Source organism: Schistocerca cancellata, chromosome 6 (assembly GCF_023864275.1).
Source record: "Schistocerca cancellata isolate TAMUIC-IGC-003103 chromosome 6, iqSchCanc2.1, whole genome shotgun sequence".
NCBI classification, from domain to species: domain Eukaryota; kingdom Metazoa; phylum Arthropoda; class Insecta; order Orthoptera; family Acrididae; genus Schistocerca; species Schistocerca cancellata.
The window spans coordinates 706,796,838-706,817,710 of NC_064631.1; the positions used below are offsets into that span (position 1 = coordinate 706,796,838).

Sequence of the window (20,873 nt, forward strand, 5' to 3'; positions counted from 1 at the left end):
TATTACGAGGGTAATCCCAAAAGTAAGGTCTCCTATTTTTTTGTAAATACATACACCTGTTTATTTCTACAATGCTTTGCATCAGTTTACAGCTTGAACATTTAGCTATTTTTTGAGATAATCACCATTTTTGTCGATGCATTTTTGTTGACGCGGTGGCAGTTTTTGTATGCCCATGTCATACCAGCTCGCCGCCATGCTGTTCAGAAAGTTGTGAACCTCTTCTTTCACCTCGTCGTCGGAGCTGAATCGCTGGGACCACAATTAACGCTGACAGGTACTGTGAGACTCTGAAAAAACTCAAACGGGCAATTCAGAACCGGAGAAGAGGAATGTTGAGCAAGGGCGTACACATTCTCTCGCTCACACATCGCTCGGCAAACCGTTGCTCTCCTGCAAGAGTTTCAGTGGAACATAATCACCCACCCACCCTATAGTCCTGACTTGGCGCCCAGTAACTATCACCTCTTCCCTAGGTTAAAAGAACATTTGGCCGGAAAGCGATTCAGCTCCGACGACGAGGTGGAAGAAGAGGTTCACAACTTTCTGAACAGCATTGCGGCGAGCTGGTATGACATGGGCATACAAAAACTGCCAAAGCGTCCACAAAAATGCATCGAAAGAAATGGTGATTATGTCGAAACATAGCTAAATGTTCAAGCTGTAAACTGATGTAAACCATTGTAGAAATAAACAGGTCTGTGTACTTATAAAAAAAAAACAGGAGACCTTACTTTTGGTATTACCCTCGTAAAATTCTTTAAAACAGTTTCATTTGTCCGGATGTAAGTGGCCGGCCGGTGTGGCCGTGCGGTTCTAAGCGCATCTGTTTGGAACCGCGTGACCGCTACGGTCGCAGGTTCGAATCCTGCCTCGGGCATGGATGTGTGTGATGTCCTTAGGTTAGTTAGGTTTAAGTAGTTCTAAGTTCTAGGGGACTGATGACCTCAGATATTAAGTCCCATAGTGCTCAGAGCCAGCCATTTGAACCGGATTTAAGCGCCGAACCCTTTGTATTCCCGCACAGGAGAGACATTTTACTTGAAAATCGCATGGCGTCTGTCGGCGGTTAAATACGATACTGCAGTGCGTATGTTATTACGATGCAGTGTTCCTTTGGGCATGCCCGCTTGTCCGAAGAAACATTGTATTGTAATGTGGAACTGTGATATCGTCTTCTGAAAAATGTTTTGAGGGCGAGAAAAGTGTGTGCAACGTTTGTCCCGCGCACTTTGACTTCTGAACAAAAATAACGATGAGTGGACGCCTGCCATGACACGACTGAAATACAAAATGTGGGTGGTTTTGTCCGTAAATAAATCTCCGTGGGTACGAGACTTTGCATTATCAGTATGAAATATCACAAAACGACAAAGTGCAGAATGTGACTCTGATGGCTTGCCAACACCGAAGAAGGGGACAATGTGAGGCGTGAGTTAAACAACATTCCAGAGAAGGGCTTTTCTGACAGTTTCACATGGGTATATGAACGTTCTGCGCGTTGTGCTCAAGTGGAGAAGGCGGATATGCAGCACACGCCATGCGTTAAAAGCACCATCTTAACTTTTCTGTATTTGTTATTACTTGAGCCTCTAATATTTCTGGATTTGCAGTCATATTCAGCTAAAAGAAGCTCTTCTTAGAGCAGTTGAGAAGCCAGTATGGGAAGATGACGTAACGCGGTGTAACGGTGACAATTGGTTTATTCGGCACGAGTATCGTGAGAAAGACAAGCTACATTGTGATAGTTCTGCAGCATTGGCCGCTGGGTTCGGAAGTAGCGTGGCAAAATGATAAACTTCTGTCATTAATATTGGGAAAACTAAATAGTGAATTTACTTGTATTTCATATAAAAGCATCTCACACTAGCGGGCTATCATTCCATTATTTCGAAGGTTTTAATTGCCGGCAGAATAATAAACAATTGCTAAATGAAAAGGCAGACGAAACACTTCGGAGACGTTCGGTTCGCTCCTAACTGGGATGGCGGGCGAGGTGGTTGGGCTGTCAGACAAGAGTACGCTCGGCAGTCTCGGAGGAGAGGCATGTTGTCTACCGCAGTCGGTATCAGCTTCGACTTAAATAGCAATCATTGGTTTCTGAATGTGAGAGCTCTATCGGTATTTAAGGAGGACAAACATATTGTCTGCCATGGTCGGTTTTGGTTAAGAGCATAATTAGCAATATCTGATTTTTGGACATGTAATTGAGAACTAGTTTGATGGTTCCAGAATGAGATTTTCACTCTGCAACGGAGTGTGAGCTGATATGAAACTTCCTGACAGATTAAAACTGTCTGCCGGACCGAGACTCGAACTCGGGACCTTTGCCTACTGGCAGAAGTAAAGCTGTGAGGACGGGGCGTGAGTCGTGCTTGGGTAGCTCGGATGGTAGAGCACTTGCCCGCGAAAGGCAAAGGTCCCGAGTTCGAGTCTCGGTCCGGCACACACTTTTAATCTGCCAGGAAGTTTCATATCAGTGCACACTCCGCTGCAGAGTGAAAATCTCATTCTGGAAACATCCCCCAGGCTGTGGCTAAGCCATGTCTCCGCAATATCCTTTCTTTCAGGAGTTCTAGTTCTGCAAGGTTCGCAGGAGAGCTTCTGTAAAGTTTGGAAGGTAGGAGGCGAGGTACTGGCAGAAGTAAAGCTGTGAGGACGGGGTGTGAGTCGTGCTTGGGTAGCTCGGATGGTGGAGCACTTGCCCGCGAAAGGCAAAGGTGCCGAGTTCGAGTCTCGGTCCGGCACACAGTTTTAATCTGCCAGGAAGTTTCATATCAGCGCACACTCCGATGCATAGTGAAAATCTCATTCTGGAAACATCCCCCAGGCTGTGGCTAAGCCATGTCTCCGCAATATCCTTTCTTTCAGGCGTGCTAGTTCTGCCCTGTTCGGAGGAGAGCTTCTGTAAAGTTTGGAAGGTATGAGACGAGGTACTGGCAGAAGTAAAGCTGTGAGGACGGGGCGTGAGTCGTGCTTGGGTAGCTCGGATGGTGGAGCACTTGCCCGCGAAAGGCAAAGGTCCCGACTTCGAGACTCGGTCCCGCACACAGTTTTAATCTGCCAGGAAGTTTCATTGTTTAGTGGTAATTATGCAAACATGAAATTCATTATTTTATTTTCTCTCTGTGAAAATGTGAAGAATGAAAATTACGTATTAGTGATTAATACAGTGCACTGTAACTGTGCTGTTTCTCGTACTCCGCTAATAAAAAACGAGTGGCATCCCGTTTAAACAAACCAATTCGAAATTTGATTATTTATATAGTACCAGTTCCTCGCTAACAGCTACAGCCTCAAGATAACTGATTCACGACCTACGTGCTGTTTTCTGTGCAGGGGACAACAACTATAGAAGACTTAGAACAAGCATTCCACTCAGGGCGGTGGAAGCAACTAGGCATCTCGCGTGTACTGCAGTCTTAACTACAAATGAGATAAGTAACACGTCATCTGTATTAACACAGAGGAGGTACGACGGAAGGAAATTTTCGAGGGAAGGGATTTCTCATACACACTCTAGTATAATATAAATATTTACAGGGTGGTCCATTGATCGTGACCGGGCCAAATACCTCGCGAAATAAGCGTCAAACGAAAAAATACCTCAAAGAACGAAACTTGTCTAGCTTGAGGGGGAAAACCAGATGGTGCTATGGTTGGCCCGTTAGATGGCGCTGCCATAGGTCAAACGGATATCAACTGCGTTTTTTTTAAAATAGGAACCCCCATTTTTCATTACATATTCGTGTAGTACGTAAACAAATATGAATGTTTTAGTTGGACCACTTTTTTCGCTTCGTGATAGATGGAGCTTTGATAGTCACAAACATATGGCTCACAATTTTAGACGAACAGTTGGTAAGAGGTAGGTTTTTTAAATTTAAATACAGAACGTAGGTACGTTTGAACTCTCCACCCTGGCCAGGCCCTACAATGTTGTCCTGTCCACCGGCTACTACCTCGACCTGTGGAAAACCTCCCGTATCCTGATGTTCCTTAAACCCGGTAAACCGCCGCCCGATGTCTCCTCCTACCGTCCCATCAGCCTTACCTCGGTCTTCAGCAAGGTCCTGGAATCCATCCTCAGCCGACACATCCACCAGCATATCCGCCAGCACCGCCTCCTTCCCGTTACTCAGTGTGGCTTTCGGCCGTCCTTCTCTTCCGATGACCTTCTCCTTCATCTCACTCATCTCCTCTCCGAACAGCTTAATTCCCGTCGCTCGGCTATCTTCCTCTCCCTTGACCTTGAACGAGCCTATGACAGCGTGTGGCATTCCGGTCTCCTCTTCAAGCTCCAAACCTACGCCATTCCTATTAACTACGTCCGTCTGATCGGCTCCTTTCTTTCCCAACGTCCTTCCTACGTCACCATCCACAACACGGATTCCTACACCTTTTTCCCCTCCGCTGGTGTGCCCCAAGGTTCCGTCCTCTCCCCTCTTCTGTACCTTTTGTGTACGGTGGACATGCCGCCGCCGTCAACCCCCGTCCACCTTCTCCAGTACGCCGTTGACACCGCCTTCCTTGCCCTCGCCCCCACCCTGCAGCGCTCCCAACACCTTCTCCAATCCCATCTTGACTGGTTCACCGCTTGGTGCAACCAGTGGTTGCTTAAGGTCAGTCCTTCCAAAACCCAGGCGATCACTGTAGGCAAAACCACCCCTTCCTTCCGCCTCCTCGATTTCTACGTCACCATCTTTGGCCGTCCTATCGCCCTCACCCCCACCCTAAAGTACCTTGATGTCACCCTCGACCGTCGCCTCTCCAGGACCCCCCACCTCCGGACGATCCAAGCCAAGGCACGCTCCCGACTCTGTCTCCTCAAGCTCCTTTCCGGCCATACTTTGGGTCTGGACCCCTCCACCGTCCTCCATACCTATAAATCCCTCATTCGCCCTATCCTTTCCTACGCCTACCCTGCCTGGATCTCCGCCCCCCCCTTTCCATTTACAAATCCCTTCAGATGCTCTTCGCCCCGCCTATCACATCCGTCTCCCCTCCCCCACGCGGATCCTGTACGACCCTATTCCATTCTCCCACCTCCTCCTTTTCCTCGAACGGATACGGATCCTCTACACCTCCCGTAAACTCGATCCTCCTCACCCGCTGGTCTCTCCCATCCTCTTCCACCAGTGTCCGCAGCCGCGCCTGTATTCCCACGTCCCACCTGCTCTCCATCTCTCCACTCTCCACACCCTCTCCCAAGGTGGCTTCCGCCAGCTCCCCCTCCCTGATGATGCCCTCCTCCCCTCCATCTACCCCCCTACCAACTTTGATACCCCCTCCCTCTTCCTGTGTTTGTTCCTATGGGCACCCTCTCTCCCTTCTCTCCCGCTTCCCTCCCTCCTCACTTTCTCCCCACTCCTCCCCCGGGTCCGCAGCTCGTAGTCGTGCGGAAGCGTTCTCGCTTCCCGCACCTGGGTTCCCGGGTTCGATTCCCGGCGGGGTCAGAGATTTTCTCTGCCTCGTGATGACTGGGTGTTGTGTGAAGTACTTAGGTTAGCTAGGTTTAAGTAGTTGTAAGTTCTAGAGGGCTGATGACCATAGATGTTAAGTCCCATAGTGCTCAGAGCCATTTGAACCATTTTTTCCTCCCCCGGGCTTCCCCAACCCCCATACCTCCATTCCTCCTACCATCTCCTATGCCATTGGCATCTTTGTTCTCCCCTCTCCCCCCTCACCCCCTTCTTCCCCTCTTGGCAGGTCCCCGGACTCTCACACCCTAAGTGGACATTCGCGCCGGGGATCATCGCCATCAGTGTCTCGTGTGTGTGACATCGTGTCTGTGTTTAGTGTTCGCCGTCACGCTCCAACATTCACCTGTGCCGTCGAAGTCGTCAGCGTCTGTGCGCCGTGCCGTCAGTTTTTCGTGCGTTTCTCGTCGAGTGTGAACAGCTTCGTGTTTTTTTGTATTCTATGTCTACTGTTTATTACCCGCCAATTTGTTCAGTCTCTTATGTGTCTTCTTTCTGTTTTCTTACTGTCAACTCCTGAGGCTGAAGAGCATCGTAGGATGCTGCTGCCAGCCTACCTGATGCACAGGTGTTAAAACAACAATAAAGGAAGAAAAATACGTTTGAACATTTTATTTCGGTTGTTCCAATGTGATACATGTACCTTATCATTTCTGAGAACGCATGCTGTTACAGCGTGATTACCTGTAAATACCACATTAACACAATACATACTCAAAATGATGTCCGTCAACCTCAATGCATTTGGCAATACGTTTAACGACATTCCTCTCAACACCGAGTAGTTCGCCTTCCGTTATGTTTGCATATGCATTGACAATGCGCTGACGCATGTTGTCAGGCGTTGTCGGTGGATCACGATAGCAAATATCCTTCAACTCTCCCCAGTGAAAGAAATCCGGGGACGTCAGATACGGTGAACGTGCGGGCCACGGTATGGTGCTTCGACGACCAGTCCACCTGTCATGAAATATGCTATTCAATACCGCTTCAACCGCATGCGACCTATGTGCCGGACATCCATCATGTTGGAAGTACATCGCCATTCTGTCATGCAGTGAAACATCTTCTAGCAACATCAGTAGAACATTATGTAGGAAATCAGCATACATTGCACAAATTAGATTGCCATCGATAAAATGGAGGCCAATTATCCTTCCTCCCATAATGCCGCACCATACATTAACCCTCGCTGATGTTCCACATGTCGCAGCCATCGTGGATTTTCCGTTGCCCAGTAGGGCGTATTATGCCGGTTTACCTTACTGCTGTTGGTGAATGACGCTTCGTCGCTAAACAGAACGCGTACAAAAAATCTGTCATCTTGGCGTAATTTCTCTTGTGCCCAGTGGCAGAACTGTACACGACGTTCAAAGTAGTCGCCATGAAATTCCTGGTGCATAGAAATATGGTACGGGTGCAATCGATGTTGATGTAGCATTCTCAACACTGGCGTTTTTGAGATTCCCGATTCTCGCGTAATCTGTCTGCTACTGATGTGCGGATTAGCCGCGACAGCAGCTAAAACACCTACTTGGACATCATCATTTGTTGTAGGTCGTCGTTGACGTTTCACGTGTGGCTGAACACTTCCTGTTTCCTTAAATATCCGGCGAACGGTCCGGACACTTGGATGATGTCGTCCAGGATACCGAGCAGCATACATAGCACACGCCGTTGGGCATTTTGATTTCAATAGCCATACATCAACACGATATCGACCTTTTCCGCAATTGGTAAACGGTACATTTTAACACGGGTAATGTATCACCAAGCAAATACTGTACGCACTGGCGGAATGTTACGTGATACCACGTACTTATACGTTTGTGACTATTACAGCGCCATCTTTCACAAAGCGAAAAATGTGGTCCAACTAAGACGTTCATATGTCTTTACGTACTACACGAATATGTAATAAAAATGGGGGTTCTTATTTTAAAAAACGCTGTTGATATCCGTTTGACCTATGGAAGCGCCATCTAACGGGCCAGCCATAGCGCCATCTGGTTTCCCCCTTCAAGCTAGACGAGTTTCGTTCTTTTTAGTTTTTTCGTTTGACGCTTATTTCGTGAGATATTTGGCCCTGTCAGATCAATGGACACACACACACACACACACACACACACACACACACATATATATATATATATATATATATATATATATATATATATATATAAGTTGTATGTAATGTGGTAAGACGATAGTAATTATACTACATCTTGAACTCATGATAATTTTTTTACCGATTTTGGTGCAGATTGGAGAGAGAGAGAGAGAGAGCAGATTTTGTGAACTGCGTTGCGTCAGTTCTCGATTGTGTCCAGGAGGAATAGTGTTTGATTACGCGAAGGTCGTTTGAACCTGACATTTAACCCGGATTTCCTTCACACAATCTGATTTTTGATACAAATGCCTAAGGGACCTAACTGAATATAGAAAGTGAAATGAAGGAAAGTGGGTTATGGTAGTGGTTATCAAATCTGAGATTGAATATATTAGTAGCCTCCCGAAAACAACCAATATACCTCTGTGAAGTGCTGCCCTGTAACATAGTTTGCATACTACGGAAAAACACTGAGGTTACTCAAAGAAAAAAAGAAAAAAAAGGGACTTCATTATAACACATCAGTATATTCTGAAATAATCCGTACCACTAAGCACGAACAAATAACCATGATTTATAAAACTTACATTTTGCACTTCTACATCTACATCTACATCTACATTTATACTCCGCAAGCCACCCAACGGTGTGTGGCGGAGGGCACTTTACGTGCCACTGTCATTACCTTCCTTTCCTGTTCCAGTCGCGTATGGTTCGCGGGAAGAACGACTGCCGGAAAGCCTCCGTGCGCTCTCGAATCTCTCTAATTTTACATTCGTGATCTCCTCGGGAGGTATAAGTAGCGGGAAGCAATATATTCGATACCTCATCCAGAATCGCACCCTCTCGAAACCTGGACAGCAAGCTACACCGCGATGCAGAACGCCTCTCTTGCGGAGTCTGCCACTTGAGTTTGCTAAAGATCTCCGTAACGCTATCACGCTTACCAAATAACCCTGTGACGAAACGCGCCGCTCTTCTTTGGATCTTCTCTATCTCCTCCGTCAACCCGATCTGGTACGGATCCCACACTGATGAGCAATACTCAAGTATAGGTCGAACGAGTGTTTTGTAAGCCACCTCCTTTATTGATGGACTACATTTTCTAAGGACTCTCCCAATGAATCCCAACCTGGTACCCGCCTTACCAACAATTAATTTTATATGATCATTCCACTTCAAATCCTTCCGTATGCATACTCCCAGATATTTTACAGAAGTAACTGCTACCAGTGTTTGTTCCGCTATCATATAATCATACAATAAAGGATCCTTCTTTCTATGTATTCACAATACATTACAATTTGTCTATGTTAAGGGTCAGTTGCCACTCCCTGCACCAAGTGCCTATCCGCTGCAGATCTTCCTGCATTTCGCTACGATTTTCTAATGCTGCAACTTCTCTGTATACCACAACACCATCCGCGAAAAGCCGTATGGAACTTCCGACACTATCTACTAGGTCATTTATATATATCGTGAAAAGCAATGGTCCCATAACACTCCCCTGTGGCACGCAAGAGGTTACTTTAACGTCTGTAGACGTCTCTCCATTGAGAACAACATGCTGTGTTCTGTTTGCTAAAAACTCTTCAATCCAGCCACACAGCTGGTCTGATATTCCGTAGGCTCTTACTTTGTTTATCAGGCGACAGTGCGGAACTGTATCGAACGCCTTCCGGAAGTCAAGGAAAATAGCATCTACCTGGGAGCCTGTATCTAATATTTTCTGGGTCTCATGAACAAATAAAGCGAGTTGGGTCTCACACGATCGCTGTTTCCGGAATCCATGTTGATTCCTACAGAGTAGATTCTGGGTTTCTAGAAACGACATGACACGCGAGCAATAAACGTGTTCTAAAATTCTACAACAGATCGACGTCAGAGATATAGGTCTATAGTTTTGCGCATCTGCTCGACGACCCTTCTTGAAAACTGGAACTACCTGTGCTCTTTTCCAATCATTTGGAATCTTCCGTTCCTCTAGAGACTTGCGGTACACGGCTGTTAGAAGGGGGGCAAGTTCTTTCGCGTACTCTGTGTAGAATCGAATTGGTATCCCGTCAGGTCCAGTGGACTTTCCTTTGTTGAGTGATTCCAGTTGCTTTTCTATTCCTTGGACACTTATTTCGATGTCAGCCATTTTTTCGTTTGTGCGAGGATTTAGAGAAGGAACTGCAGTGCGGTCTTCCTCTGTGAAACAGCTTTGGAAAAAGGTGTTTAGTACTTCAGCTTTACGCGTGTCATCCTCTGTTTCAATGCCATCATCATCCCGGAGTGTCTGGATATGCTGTTTCGATCGACTTACTGATTTAACGTAAGACCAGAACTTCCTAGGATTTTCTGTCAAGTCGGTACATAGAATTTTACTTTCGAATTCACTGAATGCTTCACGCATAGCCCTCCTTACGATAACTTTGACATCGTTTAGCTTATGTTTGTCTGAGAGGTTTTGGCTGCGTTTAAACTTGGAGTGAAGCTCTCTTTGCTTTCGCAGTAGTTTCCTAACTTTGTTGTTGAACCACGGTGGTTTTTCCCGTCCCTCCCAGTTTTACTCGGCACGTACCTGTCTAACACGTATTTTACGGTTGCCTTGAACTTTTTCCATAAACACTCAACATTGTCAGTGTCTGAACAGAAATTTTTGTTTTGATCTGTTAGGTAGTCTGAAATCTGCCTTCTATTACTCTTGCTAAACAGATCGACCTTCCTCCCTTTTTTTATATTCCTATTAACTTCCATATTCAGGGATGCTGCAACGGCCTTATGATCACTGATTCCCTGTTCTGCACTCACAGAGTCGAAAAGTTCGGGTCTGTTTGTTATCAGTAGGTCCAAGATGTTATCTCCACGAGTCGGTTCTCTGTTTAATTGCTCGAGGTAATTTTCGGAAAGTGAACTCAGTATAATGTCACTCGATGCTCTGTCCCTACCACCCGTCCTAAACATCTGAGTGTCCCAGTCTATATCTGGTAAATTGAAATCTCCACCTAATACTATAACATGCTGAGAAAATTTATGTGAAATGTATTCCAGACTTTCTCTCAGTTGTTCTGCCACTAATGCTGCTGAGTCGGGAGGTCGATAAAAGGAGCCAATTATTAACCTAGCTCGGTTGTTGAGTGTAACCTCCACCCATAATAATTCACAGGAACATCCACTTCTACTTTACTACAGGATAAACTACTAGTAACAGCGACAAACACGCCACCACCGGTTGCATGCAATCTATCCTTTCTAAACGCCGTCTGTGCCTTTGTAAAAATTTCGGCAGAATTTATCTCTGGCTTCAGCCAGCTTTCCGTTCCTATAACGATTTCAGCTTCGGTGCTTTCTATCAGCGCTTGAAGTTCGTGTACTTTACCAATGCAGCTTCGACACATAACGTGCTACGACAATGTCCTTTCTTGTATGTCCAGTATTTTCTCAGAATTAATCCTCCTTGGGTGCGCGTGAATATTTCATGGCGTCGCACTGTTTATCGAAGCGTTCGTTCGAAAATTTACATAACGTCTGAGGTCATCAGTCCCCTAGAACTTAGAACTACTTAAACCTAACTAACCTAAGGACATCACACACATCCATGCCCGAGGCAGGATTCGAACCTGCGACCGTAGCGGTCGCGCGGTTCCATACTGTAGCGCCTAGAACCGCTCGGCCACCCCGACCGGACTTCTGATATACAAACATTTTATAAAACTTGTAGCGATGGTACAAAAACATTTTATAAAACTTGTAGCGATGCTACACTGCACTTCTTAACACGTCAGCATCGAAACAGTAAAGGTAACCAAGTCTTTAGAACTATTCATAACAACAGACAAAATTTTTATGATTCATATGTTTCGTATTTTATTAGGATCGAGCGCTGCGGCAATTATTTGCATATCTGCGGTTGTTGGGTCATAGTGTTTATTTGTAGCAGTTAATGCTGGACTCGCGTATTTGTGTAGACCCACATTACAAATTTTTTCTTTTCTTAACATTTGCGCTGCGATGCGTAATAGTTTACCAACTACGGCTCGATGGCTGTCCTTCTCTTTTATGACAAATACACTACTGGCCATTAAAATTGCTACACCAAGAAGAAATGCAGATGATAAACAGGTATTCATTGGACAAATATATTATACTAGAACTGACATGTGATTACATTTTCACCCAATTTGGGTGCATAGATCCTCAGAAATCAGTACCCAGAACAACCACCTCTGGCTGTAATAACGGCCTTGATACGCCTGGGCATTGAGTTGAACAGAGGTTGAATGGCGTGTACAGGTACAGCTGCCCGTGCAGCTTCAACACGATACCACAGTTCATCAAGAGTAGTGACTGGCGTATTGTGACGAGCCAGTTGCTCGGCCACCATTCACCAGACGTTTTCAATTGGTGAGAGATCTGGAGAATGTGCTGGCCAGGGCAGCAGTAGAACATTTTCTGTATACAGGAAGGCCCGTACAGGACCTGCAACATGCGGTCGTGCATTATCCTGGTGAAATGTAGGGTTTCTCAGGGATCGAATGAAGGGTAGAGCCACGGGGTCGTATCACATTTGAAATTTAACATCCAGTGTTCAAAGTGACATCAATGCGAACAAGAGGTGACCGAGACGTGTAACCAACGGCACCCCACACAATCACGCCGGGTGATACGCCAGTATGGCGATGACGAATACACGCCTCCAATGTGCGTTCACCGCGATGTCGGCAAACACGGATGCGACCATCATGATGCTAAAAACACAACCTGGATTCATCCGAAAAAATGACGTTTTGCCATTTGTGCACCAAGGTTCGTCGTTGAGTACACCATCACAGGCGGTCCTGTCTGTGATGCAGCGTCAAGGGTAACCGCAGCACGGTCTCCGAGCTGATAGTCCATGCTGCTACAAACGGCGTCGAACTGTTCGTGCAGATGGTTGTTGTCTGGCAAACGTCCCCATCTGTTTGTAAGTAGGCTGTTTATGTTTTCTTTATGTAAGTAGGCTGTTTATGTTTTCTCTATGTAAGTAGGCTGTTTATGTTTTCTTTATGTAAGTTTGCTGTTTATGTTTTCTTATTGGCAACGTTACGTAGCGCTCTGTATGAAAATCACTGGCTGTGCTGTGTGCAGTCTGTGGCTAGTTTGCATTGTTGTCTGCCATTGCAGTGTTAGGCAGCGGCAGCTGGATGTGAACAGCGCGTAGCGTTGCGCAGTTAGAGGTGAGCCTCCAGCAGTGGTGGATGTGAGGAGAGAGATGGCGGAGTTTTGAAATTACATATATTATGACTTGTGATGATATTAAGGTAAATACATTGTTTGTTCTCTATTAATATCTTTCATTTGCTAACTATCTCTATCAGTAGTTAGTGCCTTCCGTAGTTTGAATCTTTTATTTAGCTGGCAGTAGTGGCGCTCGCTGTATTGCAGTAGTTCGAGTAACGAAGATTTTTGTGAGGTAAGTGATTTCTGAAAGGTATAGTTTAATGTTACTCAGGGCCATTCTTTTGTAGGGATCTTTGATAGTCAGATTGCGTTGCGCTAAAAAAAAATATTGTGTGTCAGTTTAAGCACAGTTTTGTATAAATTGTTCAAAGGAGACGTTTCATGTTGAGTCAGGGATCGAGAGGTGGCTGCACGATCCGTTACAGTCTTGCGGATAAGATGCCTGTCATCTCGACTGCTAGTGATACGAGGCCATTGGGATCCCGATCGGCGTTCCGTAGTACCCTCCTGAACCCACCGATTCCATATTCTGCTAACAGTCATTGGATCTCGGCCAACGCGAGCAGCAATGTCGCGATACGATAAACCGCAATCGCGATAGGCTACAATCCGACCTTTATCAAAGTCGGAAACGCGATGGTACGCATTTCTGCTCCTTACACGAGGCATCACAACAATGTTTAGCCAGGCAACGCCGGTCAACTGCTGTTTGTTTATGAGAAATCGGTTGGAAACTTTCCTCGTGTCAGCACGTTTTATGTGTCGGCATCGGCGCCAACCTCGTGCGGATGCTCTGAAAAGCTAATCCATTTGCATATCAGAGCATCTTCTTCCTGTCGGTTAAATTTCGCGTCTGTAGCACGTCATCTTCGTGGTGTAGCAGTTTTAATGGCCAGTAGTAATGTTATATACAGAGCATCCGAAACCCAAAAATATTACAACACACAATTCCCTCTCACTATATCTCTTTCACTTGGTGTAAGCCTCAAAACATTGCGGAGTAGCGGACGTAGGTGCACTTCGTGCGACGACGAATCTCTCAGCGTGGTGAGCATTGGGACTGAATGCGGAATAAACGAAGTAAGGGAGCAGCGTACTTGCATGCACCTGTCGAGGTCTGCTACGAGGCAGTCGACGGAGCGGCGCATCCGGAGGAAGGCGACGAGCTTGAAGACGGCCAGGGAGTAGGTGAAGGTGACGCAGGCGTTGGTGGTGACGCTGAGCAGGTCTCCCCAGAAGTGCAGCATGGCGGTCAGCTGGCTGGCCACGAAGGCGAGCAGCGACGCGGCGACGGCGGCCGAGTAGCCGGCGTACAGGCGCCTGGCCCAGGGGCGGCCGCGCGGCGACCACGCCCCCACGGCGCGCAGCAGCGTCCGCGGCAGCCGAGCGTCCGTCCGCACGGCCGGCGCCGTCCCTGCACGACACGTTCGTACCCCGCGTCACGGGCCCTATTCTGTATCGTTCATACCGATCGGTGCAGTAGGTTAGTCTCGGTAGTGACGTCATTTTCGGTTCTTTACCGAAATATGTTATTAATTTCGAGTAGGTATTAAAATCCATGGAGGAGAAATAAAAACTTTGAGGTTCGCCGATGACACTGTAATTCTCTCAGAGACAGCAAAGGACTTGGAAGAGCAGTTGAACGGAATGGGTGGTGTCTTGAAGGGAGGATATAAGATGAACATCAACAAAAGCAAAACAAGGATAATGGAATGTAGTCGAATTAAGTCGGGTGATGCTGAGGGTATTAGATTAGGATATGAGACACTTAAAGTAGTAAAGGAGTTTTGCTATTTTGGTAGCAAAATAACTGACGATGATCGAAGTAGAGAGGATATAAAATGTAGACTGGCAATGGCAAGGAAAGCGTTTCTGAAGAAGAGAAATTTGTTAACATCGAGTATAGATTTAAGTGTCAGGAAATCATTTCTGAAAGTATTTGTATGGAGTGTAGCCATGTATGGAAGTGAAACATGGACGATAAACAGTTTGGACAAGAAGAGAATAGAAGCTTTCGAAATGTGGTGCTACAGAAGAATGCTGAAGATTAGATGGGTAGATCACGTAACTAATGAGGAAGTATTGAATAGGATTGGGGAGAAGAGAAGTTTGTGGCACAACTTGACCAGAAGAAGGGATCGGTTGATAGGACATGTTCTGAGGCATCAAGGGATCACCAATTTAGTATTGGAGGACAGCGTGGAGGGTAAAAATCGTAGGGGGAGACCAAGAGATGAATACACTAAGCAGATTCAGAAGGATGTAGGTTGCAGTAGGTACTGGGAGATGAAGAAGCTTGCACAGGATAGAGTAGCATGGAGAGCTGCATCAAACCAGTCTAAGGACTGAAGACCACAACAACAACAACCGAAATATCCTATTCAGTAACCTTGTGAGACCTCTTACGGGACGGTCCTCCCACCGATTTTACGACAGTTGTACCGAGAGGTTTTGGACTTCGGTGTGGCCCTGTCGATCGGTGAGCTGTGGTTTATGTACACCTATAATTTGTTATTTTAAATATATTTAGCGGTTTTAGCGGTGGATTTAGTGATCGTGTTACTAAAGAATCACCAGAGGATGCATCCGGTTGGAAAGTGAGTTCATAATAGAGTGTTTTTCCTTTGTTAGAAATACGGTTAGGTTAGGTTGTTACTGTGAATGAGTAAATCCAAAAATTAAAAAAAAACGTTTTCGGTCAGTATTCTCTCAAAATACGTGTTATTTTTTACGCAAATAAGAGTTTCAGCGATCTCAGAAAGGTACCAGTTCGTTGAATGTAGTCAATTACAGTCATTGGAAAAGGAATGGACACGGTACAGGGACACAGTACTAGAAGTGGCTAAAGAATGTCTTGGAACAGTAGTGTGTAAAAGTAGGATGAAGCAAACAGCTTGGTGGAATGATACAGTCAAGGCAGCCTGTAAAAGGAAAAAAAAGGCGTATCAAAAATGGCTACATACCAGAACCCAGGTAGACAGAGAAAGTTATGTTGAAGAAAGAAACAAAGCCAAACAGATAATTGCGGCATCCAAGAAGAAATCGTGGGAAGACTTTGGAAACAGGTTGGAGACTATGGGTCAAGCTGCTGGAAAACCATTCTGGAGTGTAATTAGCAGTCTTCGAAAGGGAGGTAAGAAGGAAATGACAAGTATTTTGGACAGGTCAGGAAAACTGCTGGTGAGTCCTGTGGATGCCTTGGGCAGATGGAGGGAATATTTTGAAGAGTTGCTCAATGTAGGTGAAAATGCGATCAGTAATGTTTCAGATTTCGAGGTAGAATGGGATAGGAATGATGATGGAAATAGGATCACATTTGATGAAGTGGAAAAAATGGTCAATAGACTGCAGTGCAATAAAGCGGCTGGGGTGGATGAAATTAAGTCGGAACTCATCAAATACAGTGGAATGTCAGGTCTTAAATAGCTACACAGGATAATTGAAATGGCCTGGGAGTTGGGACAGGTTCCATCAGACTGGACAAAAGCAGTAATCACACCAATCTTTAAACATGGAAACAGAAAAGTTTGTAACAACTACAGAGGTATCTCTTTAATCAGCGTTGTGGGTAAAATCTTCTCAGGTATTGTTGAAAGGAAAGTGCGAGTATTAGTTGAGGACGAATTGGATGAAAATCAGTGTGGGTTTAGGCCTCTTAGAGGTTGTCGGGACCAGATCTTTAGCTTACGGCAAATAATGGAGAAGTGTTATGAGTGGAACAGTGAAGTGTATCTATGCTTTATAGATTTAGAAAAGGCATATGACCGGGTTCCTAGGAGGAAGTTATTGTCTGTTCTACGAGATTATGGAATAGGAGGCAAACTTTTGCAAGCAATTAAAGGTCTTTACAAGGATAGTCAGGCAGCAGTTAGAGTTGACGGTAAATTGAGTTCATGGTTCAGAGTAGTTTCAGGGGTAAGACAAGGCTGCAACCTGTCTCCACTGTTGTTCATATTATTTATGGATCATATGTTGAAAACAATAGACTGGCTGGGTGAGATTAAGATATGTGAACACAAAATAAGCAGTCTTGCATATGCGGATGACTTAGTTGTGATGGCAGATTCGATTGAAAGTTTGCAAAGTAATATTTCAGAGCTAGATCAGAAATGTAAGGACTATGGTATGAAGATTAGCATCTCCAAAACGAAAGTAATGTCAGTGGGAAAGAAATATAAACGAATTGAGTGCCAAATAGGAGGAACAAAGTTAGAACAGGTGGACGGTTTCAAGTACTTAGGATGCATATTCTCACAGGATGGCAACATAGTGAAAGAACTGGAAGCGAGGTGTAGCAAAGCTAATGCAGTGAGCACTCAGCTACGATCTACTCTCTTCTGCAAGAAGGAAGTCAGTACCAAGACTAAGTTATCTGTGCACCGTTCAATCTTTCGACCAACTTTGTTGTATGGGAGCGAAAGCTGGGTGGATTCAGGTTACCTTATCAACAAGGTTGAGGTTACGGATGTGAAAGTAGCTAGGGTGATTGCAGGTACTAGTAGATGGGAACAATGGCAGGAGGGTGTCCACAATGAGGAAATCAAAGAAACACTGGGAATGAACTCTGTAGATGTAGCAGTCAGGGCGAACAGGCTTTGATGGTGGGGTCATGTTACACGCATGGGAGAAGCAAGGTTACCCAAGAGACTCATGGATTCAGCAGTAGAGGGTAGGAGGAGTCGGGGCAGACTGAGGAGAAGGTACCTGGATTCGGTTAAGAATGATTTTGAAGTAATAGGTTTAACATCAGAAGAGGCACCAATGTTAGCACTGAATAGGGGATCATGGAGGAACTGTATAAGGCGGGCTATGCTCCAGACTGAACGCTGAAAGGCATAATCAGTCTTAAATGATGATGATGATGAGTTTCAAGATCATTAAATATCAAGACATCGGCTCTGCTCACGTGTATTACATGAGTGTGAACTGGTGTTACTACTGACTTTGTGTACTTTTTCCCACAAATGGTTTAGTTAGCAATTATTGAAACGTGTTTACAACTTTCAAGTACACCGCGTCAGGCTCGGGCGCGGTGTGCCGAGCCGCACGCGAGTACCGCGTGAGAGTCTGTGCTGGGCCAGTCTCGGCTTTGCTCGTTACTTTGAAAGATGATTACGGTTAATGAAGTAAAAGATCCACGCAGTGGACACCAAATGAAAAAGCTACTCCTTATGTTTCTGATCTAGACTGCGATAAAAATGCGAAGGAACTGTTAATCAGAACTCAGGGAGAAGTTGTACTCTAATTCACAATCAATTTATTGATCTTAAACAAGACAAGACAACAAAATTATTAAAGAATCATCATACAAAAAATTATTTATTTAACAAAAGCCTTACTAAAATTGTGATTTATGTGCACAAAATGATCTGCTGGAGATCGACACACGACACTAACCAGAACAATACTTGCTCTATCTTACTTCATACACGTGAATCCAGGTTATGGCATCAAACTACGCCACCGCCAAGCATCTATACTCTACCATACAAAAAAAGGAAAAATATGGTTCGAAAGAACAGGGTGCTGAGAAATAGATATTATAGCCCTACGTCGCAGCAGAGAATACTTTACCATCCTACTGGTCAAGGCGCCACACTACGATGCGTTTGGCGACTGAAGTCATGGACGGCGGCAATCTGTTATTAAATGCGCGTTCCCGAAAAATGCAAGTACGCAGTCTTGCGTTCGGTTAATTCAGAATGCAGGTACTTCCCTGTGAGCCTCTGAAACCCCGACAGATTCCAGTGTGCACGTGGACGCGTTTGCTGGGCTGCCAAACCAGTTTGACTCTCTGCCATGACTGCGCATGTCGAAATACGTCAAATGTTTATACGGGCGACTCAAGACAAATAAGTACACCCACGCATCACTCGTTGTGACCGTGATGATATAAGCAGTACCTCTGATGGTTCAGAAGGTGACTGGCACAGGCTCTAAGTCGCGCCCTAGCAAAGGACACAAGTCTCACCGTTTATGTAGAGACCTGCAGTTCTTTACTAGCGAAGCGCCAGTACAAGAGACTTGTACAAGAGTGCTGATGTCTTTTTCTCTGTGTTGCCTTCTCAGCTCGGTTCCAAAAGCACCTTTCTCTTTTTTGACTTCCACCAATTTCGCACAAGTCAGTCACAAGTTGGACCCTGGTATTCTAAGCTCGGTGAATGGTCTTTGCACTGCAAACCGATTTGACCAATCAGGGTCTTAAAGTTAATTCGCAGAAAACGGAAAAAACTTCAGCTTCTCAGCCTCTTTCCCATACGTTTGCCATGTCTTTTGTTAACACAATACAGGGTGGAAGCACAGCCCTCCATAAACAGCTTGTTATCTCCCCTATTGCGTCCATTTCAAAGTTTGCAAAGAATCCAGAATGAGATTTTCACTCTGCAGCGGAGTGTGCGCTGATATGAAACTTCCTGGCAGATTAAAACTGTGTGCCCGACCGAGACTCGAACTCGGGACCTTCGCCTTTCGCGGGCAAGTGGTAGAGCACTTGCCCGCGAAAGGCGAAGGTCCCGAGTTCGAGTCTCGGTCGGGCACACAGTTTTAATCTGCCAGGAAGTTTCATTTGCAAAGAATGGCCATAAACTTGCATTGACAAAAGATGTTTTGAAACAGAGTCTGGACGTTTCGGCCCCAGTTTTCCTGTCCCACGGACATTTGCAGAACGTTTACATTTCTTTTGGCGGCTTGCTCGCTAACAAGGCCTACAACGCGCTGTCGGCGACTTTTCGACGCTAGGCCGTATACCTGGACGTCTGGCGCCAAAGCTTAATGTGTTCCTGCATAGTGCGACCGGGGCACGGCCCGTCTGGAAATGTCTCCTCACCGTTCTCCAGAAAAAACGCGCTTTGTCGCCCCACCAATGCCGTGCTTTTACTGCAGTCGTTTAAGTCGGCACCCTGTTCCTTTGAACGCAGGTAAAGCTTACCGTATTTCTTTCCCTAGAGCACGCAAACAAGACCATAAACTGCTGCCCACCATTTCATCACAATGTATGAAGTCAAATCGCTGTAGATTGTATTCCCTACACCAAATCAGAAGTGAGAGTGCCCTGCAATCTCTCAACTTTTCGGTAGTATTCGATACAGGGCGATATTTCATTTAGGATTGCGGTCAGGGATGGTGGTTATCACTGGAACAACCAACCGATTTTCATTACACTGGTTCTCTTCGTCTCTAATTTAACCTGGCTGCCAAAACCGCTCAAAATAACTGGTTTATGATACAATCGACTTTGATGTGCATTTTTAATTTCCTGCAACGTAATGAGTAATCCATTAAATTCTGGGCATGCAGCCGCAAATACTACTTCTTCCACCGACATTTCGGCCGCATATCATCTGGCCATCTTCGTGGTGAGTTGCAAGACTGACGGCAGGTTTTTTCCCCTTTATTGTGATTTCATTCCCCTGCCCCATATGGGCAGGGGAGGGCTGGCAGCGGCACAATCCGCCGCTCTTCAGCCGAGTGGCATTACGAAATATAAAAAGTGGAAACATACATAAAAAGGGCGAAAGAAGGGGGATATAAAAACACAGTAAATGGAGACAATGGAAGTTAAAATATACATTGAGATGGGGATGTTCATTGCCAGACAGAAAGTTAAATAAACACAATTGGCGAGTTGTGGGGCATTTAAAATACCCTGGAGTCACTCACAAAATGTCAGTCACAGTATAAAAATAGCAGAGAGCGAGAGACAAAAAAAACAAGAGAGACGAAGGAGGAGGGAATAGGAGGAGAGAGGGAGCCCTGAGGAGTAGGAGGGGGAAGATGGGGTTAGAATTGGTGCCCTGCTCTTTTATACATTGTGTAAGAGATACTAGCACTATCAGTATATGTGCATATCACTGTCCAATACTTTGGTCACCTCAGTGCATATAATGCAGCAAAGTCAAGAGGCATGCCTGGAACGATTTTTGATTTAAAATTAGCTTTTTTTCAGTTTATGAAGGAAAAAGGAGTACAGGAATGATAATTAGAACATGCGGAGTGGATTGCAGACCTCGCATTTTAAGATGTCTTTGACTGCACACAGTCTACAGCAAGACATTGCAAGGGAGAAACCAATTATTTCT

General features: G+C 45.4%; 1 protein-coding gene across 1 annotated transcript in view; it reads right to left on the reverse strand.

Moving 5' to 3' along the window:
* The window catches only part of LOC126088484 (odorant receptor 4-like), a 149,984-nt gene that overhangs the window by 125,057 nt on the left and 4,054 nt on the right, over positions 1-20,873 (reverse strand). Inside the window, exon 2 of the mRNA XM_049906626.1 lies at positions 13,893-14,209. Coding sequence (XP_049762583.1) covers positions 13,893-14,209 — 317 coding nt within the window. The remainder of the gene's footprint in view (positions 1-13,892; positions 14,210-20,873) is intronic.